The 9,887-nt window shown below is 43.1% G+C and overlaps 1 protein-coding gene across 6 annotated transcripts in view; it reads left to right on the forward strand.

Annotated features, from left to right (window-relative positions):
* triob (trio Rho guanine nucleotide exchange factor b) overlaps positions 1-8,127 on the forward strand; it is a 195,610-nt gene extending 187,483 nt beyond the window's left edge. For all 6 annotated transcript variants that reach the window (XM_017700847.2, XM_017700848.2, XM_017700849.2 and 3 more), the window contains 2 exons: positions 5,979-6,117; positions 6,978-8,127. In XM_017700847.2, the coding sequence (XP_017556336.1) occupies positions 5,979-6,117; positions 6,978-7,523 (685 nt within the window). In that variant the 3' untranslated portion in view covers positions 7,524-8,127. The remainder of the gene's footprint in view (positions 1-5,978; positions 6,118-6,977) is intronic.
* The last annotated feature ends 1,760 nt before the right edge of the window (positions 8,128-9,887 follow it).

Consider the following 9,887-nt stretch of genomic DNA (forward strand, 5'->3'; position numbering starts at 1 on the left):
TGTGATATTATTCATTACTGTTCACACAATGCTGGGATTGAGAATCATTTTTGGGTTTAAAGCATTTATTTCTGTTCTAAACTGGTAGATAAAGGATAGAAAATTTGTTCAGCTGTGCATGTGTGAAGCTGAATAGCAGATTGGTTTCAGATACTCAATTCATGTAGACCATGTGAAGGAGAAAACACCAGTGCTCTTATATTAGATTGCAACTAATCTAATTACATTGCTCTTGTGTCAGTCCTCTAATGTAATTTGATTAAGCATAACATTATGACCTTGTTTCTACACTCATTTTCTATTTTATCAGCTCTACTTATCATATAGGCACTTTGTAGTTCTACAATTACAGACTGTAGTCCATCTGTTTCTCTGGATACGTTTTTTCGCACCCTGTTCTTCAGTGGTCAGGACCCACATGGACCCTCACAGAGCAGGTACTATTTGGGTGTTGGATCATTCTCAGCATTAAAGTAACACTGACATGGTGGTCACGTCAACTCTCTGTCCACTCTATTACATTGTCAGTCCACCTTGTAGATGTAAAGTCAGAGTCGATAGCTCATCTGCTGCTGCACAGTTTGTGTTGGTCATCCTCTAGTCCTTCATCAGTTGTCAGAGGACGCTGGCCACTAGACGCTATTGGCTGGATATTTTTGGTTGGTGGACTATTCTCAGTCCAGCAGTGACACTGAGGTGTTTAAAAACTCCAGCAGCACTGCTGTGTCTGATCCATTCGTACCAGCACAACACATGAACACACCACCACGACGTCAGTGTTACTGCAGTGCTGAGAGTGACCCACCACCCAAACAGTACCTGCTCTGCGAGGATCCATGGGGGCCCTGGCCACTGAACAACAGGGTAATAGGGGGCTAACAAAGTATGTAGAGAAACAGATGGACTACAGTCTGTAACTGTAGAACTACAAAGTACACCTGTACAGTAAGTGGAGCTGATAAAATGGATAATGTGCATAGAAACAAGGAGGTGGTCATAATATTATGCCTGATCAGTGTATATTGATGAAAAAACCTAAATACAAATATTCATGCAGCCTTCCTTACTTCCCAAATAAATAGCATTACCTGTCTTTTTTCACACAGTCACCCTGCGCATGAGTAAAATTTGCCTGGTGAAAAAGACAGTTCTCTTGAATGGAGAAGGACCACAAAGTGAACCAACAGAACAAAACTTTGAACACAAAAAAAGAAGAACAAAAAAGCCAGCTTGCTTCTGGTGGTGGTCAACTGCTTAATCCCCACAAATTCACAAGCCTCAGAAGCATGGTGCAGTAGAAAAGAAGTTGAGTTGCAGTATCTAATTTCTGTGAAAACCCAAATGAGGAATTGCTCCTTGGCCAACAAAAGGTCACTTGTCACTAAAAAAAACATTAACTGTTCACTGACCTGTATGTTCCCTCCACCACAACATCATGTCAAGACCTCCCATACTTGGCCTTGATTTTTGCTTTACCTAGTAAAGAAAACAGCAAGGTGACAGTTCGTTAAATGTATTGTTAGGGCACAAGAGTTTACGTCATACACAATGTGTTACAACATATGAGAGTGTACAAATCAGGCCAGGCTGTTGTAATGGGATATTATGTCGATGACGAACAAGTAACCGAGTCGCAGTGTGTAAAAGGCACAATCTTCGCTTTGGGAAAAGAACAGAGAGAGAACTAACTTACCATTAAATAGCTTGTAAATATGGTGGAGTATGCAGGCAAGGTCCCCAGTAGTCTGTTTTCTTCTGTTTGAAAGAGAGAGAGAAAGAGATTAAGAAGCTGCCTGTTTGTTCTCTCTTCCACGCTCTGTGATACAAGCTTCATCTACACCACGGATCTTCGTCTTCTACTTATTTTACTTCACATTAAGTTTAGTCTGAGTAAATGTAACTGAAAATAAATTTAGACGTGTTTCAGTTTGCTTGAAGGTGACTCGCTGCACTAAAACAGCCAAGTTAGAGTGACTGGGTATTATTCTAGGCCAGCTAGTACCAGCACTGGAGAGAAGGTTTCTCTGACCCCCATATATGGCTTCGAAATATGATCTGAAAAAGATAATGCATAATATTGAAGCGTATAAAATAATATTTATACATAATGTTTTGTTCATTTTAACTGTTAAAATATTGAGTTATAGTAGGGCCCTGAAAAGGCTATTATAAACTAAACTCCCCACTGTGTCTGCTGTGTGTGTTTTGCAGTATTATTATTGAGTAGAATTTGCAGTATTCTCTGTACAGCCTAAGTGTCCTGGTTGTAAGCTGAATTATAAACTGCTGTAACGACAAGCCTTGTTTTTTAATGTGGAAAGTGCATGAACATGGCTTTGGACACCGCTTGCAGTCTGAGGTTCCTACAAGGGGCACTATTAGCACTCAAGTCACCATATATCTCCACCAGAAGAAGTTCATTATTATATTATATATTATATATATTATAACAACCAGTGAAGTACTTTTCAAAAGATGTATTTATTATTATTAATATTAATATTATTTACTATATCTTTTTATTAAAGATTCTCTCATTAAAACAGTAATATTCAAAAAGGCATAGAAATGGTTATATGGGGCAGAATTTTACCATCATCATAGTTCACCATCATTGTTAACCGGTTAATCCAGATAGGGTCGCGGTAGCAGTTGGGAGAGCAGAGAATTCCAGATGACCCTGTCCCACACAACTTCCTCCAGCCCATTGCCAGGGACCCCAAGCCGCTCCCAGGCCAACTTGGAGATATAATCCCTCCAGCGGGTCCTAGGACATCCTAGGTCTTATCCTGGTAGGCCGTGCCTGGTACACCCCCACCAGGAGACGTCCAGGGGGCATCCGAATCAGATGTCCGAACCACCTCAGCTGGCTCCTTTCAATGCGGAGGAGTAGCAGCTCTACTCCGAGCTCCTCACCCTATCAAATAGAGTGTAGCCCGCCACCCTGCAAAGAAAGCTCATTTCCGACGCTTGTATTCGCGATCTCATTCTTTCGGTCATTACCCACAGCTCATGACCATAGGTGAGAGTCGGGATGTAGACCGACCAGTAAACAGAGAGCTTTGCCTTATGGCTCAGCTCCCTCTTCACCACTACAGTCCGGTACAGTGACCGCATTACTGCTGCCGCCTGTTCCATCCTGCGGACGATCTCACAATCCCTCTTCCCATCACTCGTGAACAAGACCCCGAGATACTTAAACTCCTTCACCTGGGGTAAGTCCTTTCCCCTTACCTTGAGTGGGTATGCCATCCTTTTCCGGGCTAAGACCATGGACTCAGATTTGGAGGTGCAGATCTGCATACCAACTGCTTCACACTCAGCTGCAAGCCGCTCATGCAGAATGCTGGAGGCATGCATGTGATTCAGCCAAAAGAACAACATTGTCTACAAATAGCAGAGACACCACCATCTCTGGGTAATGCCCTCCTGACCTCGGCCACGCCTTGACCCTGTCCATGATTATCACAAACAGGAATGGAGACAGGGCACAACCCTGCTGGAGCCCAACACTAATACTGATAGGGTCCGACTTAATGCTGAGTATACGAACACAGCTCTCACTCAGATCAGAGTACAGAGATCGAATGGCCCAGAGTAGTGGCCCCGGTATCCCATACTCCCGGATGACCTCCCACAAGATATCTCGGCGAACCCGGTCTTAAGCCTTCTCCAAATCCTCAAAACACATGTAGACTGGGTTGGCAAACTCCCATGCCCCCTCAACAATCCGCAAGAGGGTGAAAAGCTGATCCCTTGTTCCATGGCCAGGACGAAATTCGCATTGTTCCTCCTCAATCTGAGGTTCAACTCTCGGGCAGAGTCTCCTTTCCAGCACCTTGGCATAGACTTTCCCAGGGAGGCTGAGCAGTGTGATACCCCGATAGTTGGCACACACCCTCCGGTCTCCTTTTTTAAAAATGGGGACCACCACCCTGGTCTGCCAGTCCAAGGGTACTGCTCCTGAGGTCCATGCCATATTGCAGAGGCGCGTCAGCCATGACAGCCCCACAATATCCAGAGCCTTAAGCATCTCCGGATGAATCTCATCCACTGCGGTGCCTTACCGCTGAAGGGCTTGCCAACTAACTCAGTGACCTCCACCTTGGAAATGGAGCTTGACACACCAGAGGCCTCCGGCCCTGACTCCTGTGAGGGAGGCATGTCTCCCAGATTAAGGAGTCCTTTAAAGTGCTCCTATCACCGACCGACAGTATCCTCATTTGAAGTCAGAGTTTCTCCACCCTTGCCGAATACAGCTTGGGCGCAGCCACCCCGACCACTCCTGAGTTGCCGGACAGTTGTCCAGAACCTCCATGAAGCTGAGCGAAAGTGTTTTTCCATGGCATCACAAAACTCCCCCTACACCTTGGTTTTTGCTTCTGCCACCATTTTCACCTGTCAGTACCCCTCTGCTGAGTCAGGAGTCCATCGGGCCATCCAGTCCCTAAAGGCCTCTTTTTTCAGCTTGATGGCCTCCCTCACCATTGTTGTCCACCAGGGGGTTCTTGGGTTACAGCCCAACAGGCACCCACAAGCTTTTGGCCACAGCTTTGCCTGGCAGCTTCCACAATGGACTCCATGTCCTACCTCCCCCGGGACATGAGAAAAGCTCTCCTGGAGGTGGGAGTTGAAATCATTCCGAACAGGGGCCTCTGACAGTCGTTCCCAGCACACCCTCACTATTCACTTGGGCCTACCGGGTCTGACCATCAGTTTTCCTTGCCATCTGATCCAACTCACCACCAGATGGTGATCAGTTGACAGCTCACCACCTCTCTTTACCTGAGTGTCCAGAAGATATGGTCCCAAGTCAGATGAAACGACAACAAAGTCGATCATTGACCTCTGACCCAAGGAGCTCTGGTACTTGGTGTTCATTATGGACAATCCATGCCTGGCACAGAAGTCCAATAACAATTCACTATTCGGGTTTAGATTGGGCAGTTCCCACTCACACCTCTCCAGGTCTCCCAGTCATTGCCAATATGAGCATTGAACCTGGATCGGGGCCTTGTCGTGGCTGAAGGGCTTGTGTGGTCTAGGGATCTTCAGAGCTAAGTCGTTGGGAGCAGTATGCTCCTGGTAGGGTCTCCCAGGGTGAACAGGTCTGGAGTGAAGACCCAGACAAATACGATCCAAAAACCCACCATGGAAAATGGGCACAGAAAACTGTGTACCCTGCCTGGGAGCCAGGCCTGGGGGTAGTGTCCCCTGGTGACAGCCCGGTGGTTGGGCAGCCCACGTAACCCGCCCAGGCTCAGCCCGAAGAGGCAACGTGGGGGGACCATGTGGGCCCACCACCCGCAAGGTCCAGCATGGGGGAGTGGTGCAGTGCTGCACAGGCAGTGGGAGATTGCAGGGGGGCCCTTGGCGGCCTAGGCCCTTGCGGCAGAAACTGGCTTTTGGCATGTGGAATGTACTGCAGGGGAAGGAGCTGGAGCTTGTGCAGGTTGAGAGGTACCAACTAGATATAGGTGGACGAGAGGGTCACCTCAATGTGAATTAAAATCGCAGAGAGGAAATCTCTGACTGTTGTGTGTGCTTTTGCACCATAGAGTGTTTGGCCTTCTTGGAGCAAGTGGGCGGGGTTCTGGAAAGGGTCCTGCAGACTCCACAGTCTTACTGCGGGACTTCAATGCTCATGTTGGAATTTTACCGATAATCACAATTTTTTAAATTAGAAAATATTGTGCTAATCATTTTTAAATAACCCCCAGGCCTAGTACAAATGTGTCATTTGTTTCAAGTTGTCATTTGTACTTTAGCAAATGTTTATAGCTTATAGAACCTGAAAACTTTTACACAGCTCTTTAAATATAGCTTAGCCTTCTTTACACACATCAGTGTTGCTAGGTGGTGCTCAGCTCTAGCTAAAAGTATCTAACCAGGAGTAACTCTGACAGTTCATTGTAAGTTCAGTCAGTGTCTTTAAAAAGTAAATGATGAGTGTATGTGTTTTTGTGATTGTGGTGCAGGGCTGACCAGGGTCGTCTCCTAGACTACATTGTGAGCTGGGGGAACCTGACTGAAGAGAAGGTGGCTCTCTACCTGCGAGACATCTTAGAAGCTTTGCATTACCTGCACACCTGCAGGATAGCTCACCTCGACCTGAAGGTACAAGCCTGTGACATCTCTATACCATATTATGACCAACACTCCAGGATAATTGAAATGATAACAATAAATGGTGGACACTGGCTTCTAATTTACTGCCTGCCACATATGGCATATTTGCAAGCTATTGCTTCACCACAACTTACTTTATCCATTACCAAAGTCTTTGTATTTTTTAATATAGTGGTGAAACAATACTGCCAGTGTGACTGACAGTAAATTAGAAGCCAGTGTCCACCAATTATTATGTTATAAATTCAGTTATTTTAATTGGAGGCTGTTTTATCATTTATTGTTTGGACTTGAAATGGTAAAAATCCAGTAACCACTTTCAGTATCGGTCTGGTATTAGCCAACAACAAAGAATGAATTAGAGTTGATTCTGTAACAAATCTGTCATAAAAAACGCAACATTTCTTGTAGCAACATATTCAACACTTTGTATATTGTATATTTCAGCTTAAAGCATAACCTGAATGTTACAGGCCGAACCTGCTAAATATCTTTGGAGCTGATTGCTAAATAAAATCATGTTCTTAATATATGGTATGTTTAGAATCATTTTTAAAAGTACAAGGTGATATACAATTAATTTTCTTTTTAAATCCAAACTGAATATGCCTTATTCAAAGACACAATTAACTAAATGACCTATAATTAACCTCTATAGTTTTGACTGGCCTATTCCTTTAAGCCTAAAAGTTCTAAATACAGTGTTTTAGAACTATTTCCACTGTCTAACTTTATTTTTGTGTTTTTAAAGTTTTTTTTATTGTGACCTAAAGATGAGTTTTGGCACAGTCTGTGTATTAAATATTTGGAAGCTAAGCTGTTCTTGTTTGCCCTGTATGATTTTCTAGCCTGAGAATGTGGTGATAGAGCAGACATCCATCCAGCCTGTGGTCAAGCTTACCGACTTCGGTGATGCGGCCCATCTCTCTGGCTCCCCGTATATCCACCGCCTGGTGGGCAGCCCCGAGTTCTCTGCACCTGAGCTGGTTCTGGGTGAGCCGGCCTCGTTGGCCTCAGACCTGTGGAGCCTAGGCGTGTTGGCATACGTCATGCTAAGTGGTGCCTCGCCTTTTCTGGACGAGAGTGCCGAGGAGACGTGCCTCAACATTTGCCGACTGGACTTCAGCTTCCCTGAGGATTACTTCAGGGGCGTAAGTGGTGCAGCGCGTGATTTTGTGCGCTCACTGCTGCGGGCAGAGACATCCAGACGGCCGTCGGCACAGTCTTGTCTGCAGGGGGAGCCCTGGCTGCGGCCACGTGCCGCATCCGGAGCCGCTCGCTTGGACACGGCACGCCTGGTGGCCTTCATTGAGCGGCGGAAACACCAGAACGACCTGAGGTCCATGGACAGCCTGCGGGCTTTCATACGCAGTCGGCTCCTCGGGCAGGCCTGAGGGACCATGGAAGCGGAATGTGGAAATTTGTACCTTGTCACATTATTGGATAGCTAGGAAATTCGGAGCCAGCCAGGCGGAGGCCGGCATGCTGTTAGTCGGTGCCAAGTTAAACACAATTCAGTGTTTATCCTTTGAGGAAGAAGATGCTTGGAACTCGGCCAGGAAATTCAGGAATCTCAGCCTCTCAAAGACCCTAAACAGAAGTCCAGAGAAACAGGAAACATCTGAAGAAGTATGGAATTTCATCCTCTCTTTACAACCATGTTACAAAGTGGTACTGGGTTTGTATACTACTGCTGCTGCTGCTGCTGACAAAACTCTTAACAGTCCTCCACCCCAACCGACCCTTCTTTAAAAATAAAAAACAAAACAAAAATATATAAGGTAATGTCAGCCTCATTATCATATCCTCTTTCTATGGAAAATGCACACAAGCACAAAAAAAGACTTTTTTGAGAGTTTTCTTCTATGAGCCAGAAAGGGCAAGCCTTTTGTTTAGACAGTATTCGAATCAGGTTGTTGCAGTACTGTATAGCTGAATTCAGGAAAGATTGCGTTTTTTAAAAAAAAAAAAAAAAAAAAAAAAACATGTATAGAAGAACAGCAAATGGAAATATCTTTAACTTTGAAGTTTTGGAGGAAAAAAATAACAAGATTATGAAAATTGGTTATGTGTTGACTTTCGTTTCATTCATCTCTGACTCATCAGCTGTGAACTTGTTTTCGTCATTAGTTTGCGGTAATGGGATAGTATGCAGCATAAATTGAATTGTTGGAAATCCCAAATGCTACGGATCCTCTGACGAGAAGACATAAAGCCGTACGCTTCTCTTTTTGTTTAGTTCTGTTCTTAGCTCCATCTGTCGGCCTTATGTTGTAAATAAAGTGTACCTGCCTTCGCTCGTGTCGATATGCAGCGAATTTGGAGCGCTTGTGAATTCGGAGCGAGTGTCGGCTCTTCGTATTTTAGTTGGAAACTTTCTATGTGCAATGTTGGGGCTTTTTGCAGCTATTTATGATAACCGGTGTTCAACCTGCTGATGTTGCATATGCGTTACTGGCCCCTCCCAAGTTAACCTCCAGTGTGTCCGTGGCTCCTTCTGCTAAGTTCCCCGTGTTCAGTATTATTTTGTGGAAGCCTAAGCTCAGTTGGTGAAAATCGTTTGTATCTCTGTCGCACTTCTTTTTTTTCCTGAATGTTACGATTTTTGCGTTGTAATACCAAAGTTAACCTTTTATGTACCTAAACATGGTATCTTCCTCTTTAGTGGTTATGATTCAGCTACGATGAGTTATGAATGAGTGGGCGTTTACATTTATTGATCCTCACTTTATTTATTGTATCTCGTGTTTTTTTTTTGTTTTGTTTTTTTTGTTCATGTTCCAATAGTTAAAGTAGTGCTATGTCTTAAGATAGTTTTGAATCCTTATTTTAATAACTCATCACTACAGAAGACGTAAAAATGTACATTTGCATGAACAATGTCTGTCGATGATTTTCGTTACTACATAATTGGTTTACTTGAAGTAGCAAGTTGAAAAAGTGGCGAGACTTATTTCTTTGTTTTTGTTGATTTATTGTTGATTTTTTTTAAAAATCGCTTAAATGCTGTTTAAGGTTGTAAGACCATCATTTTTAACGTGTGTCTTGTTAACCTTGGGTCGATAGTGGCTTTTTTTCGTTGCTCTCTCTAATTTATTTGGTCATCATGTATAGCTGTACAGACTCAAATGACTACAGAAACCTGGACGTAGCCACATCCTGTTTTATACATGCAGTTCTAATGATGTTTTGAATGTTTCCGACTCAGTCTTGCGTTTGCGTGTACATTTCTTTGTACAGAAACCATCCCTGTTTGCACATTGTGTGCTGTACATATTTTCTTTTGCTCCCCTCCGTTATTTTTGAGATTAAACATATAAAACATTTTATTGGTAATGTTTTGGTCTCTGCTGTTTTGGTGTTGATGTTAGTATTTTTCTTTCAGTGCTGCTGTGAGGAGAAACAATTTTTTGCGCAATCAAAACAAGAATGTTTTTAAAATTTTAAAATTCAGATTTGTTTATGAAGGAAGTAGTTACACAGTTGTGGAACATAAACAAAAACAATAAATTAATTAATAAATTAAATAATAAATAAATTACATTTTCAAATACTCAAACTGGGGGAAGTGGTTACACAGTAGTAGAATAAGAACAATAATAATAACAATTTAACAATAAAACATGCATACTATATATGGAAATTATAGAATTTAAAAAAATAGAATGTTTTAGCTACCAACAAATATGCTAATATATATATATATATATATATATATATAAAATATATATACATCGATTTTTAGAATGATTATAATC

The sequence above is a fragment of the Pygocentrus nattereri genome, chromosome 3, assembly GCF_015220715.1.
Source record: "Pygocentrus nattereri isolate fPygNat1 chromosome 3, fPygNat1.pri, whole genome shotgun sequence".
Lineage (NCBI taxonomy): Eukaryota > Metazoa > Chordata > Actinopteri > Characiformes > Serrasalmidae > Pygocentrus > Pygocentrus nattereri.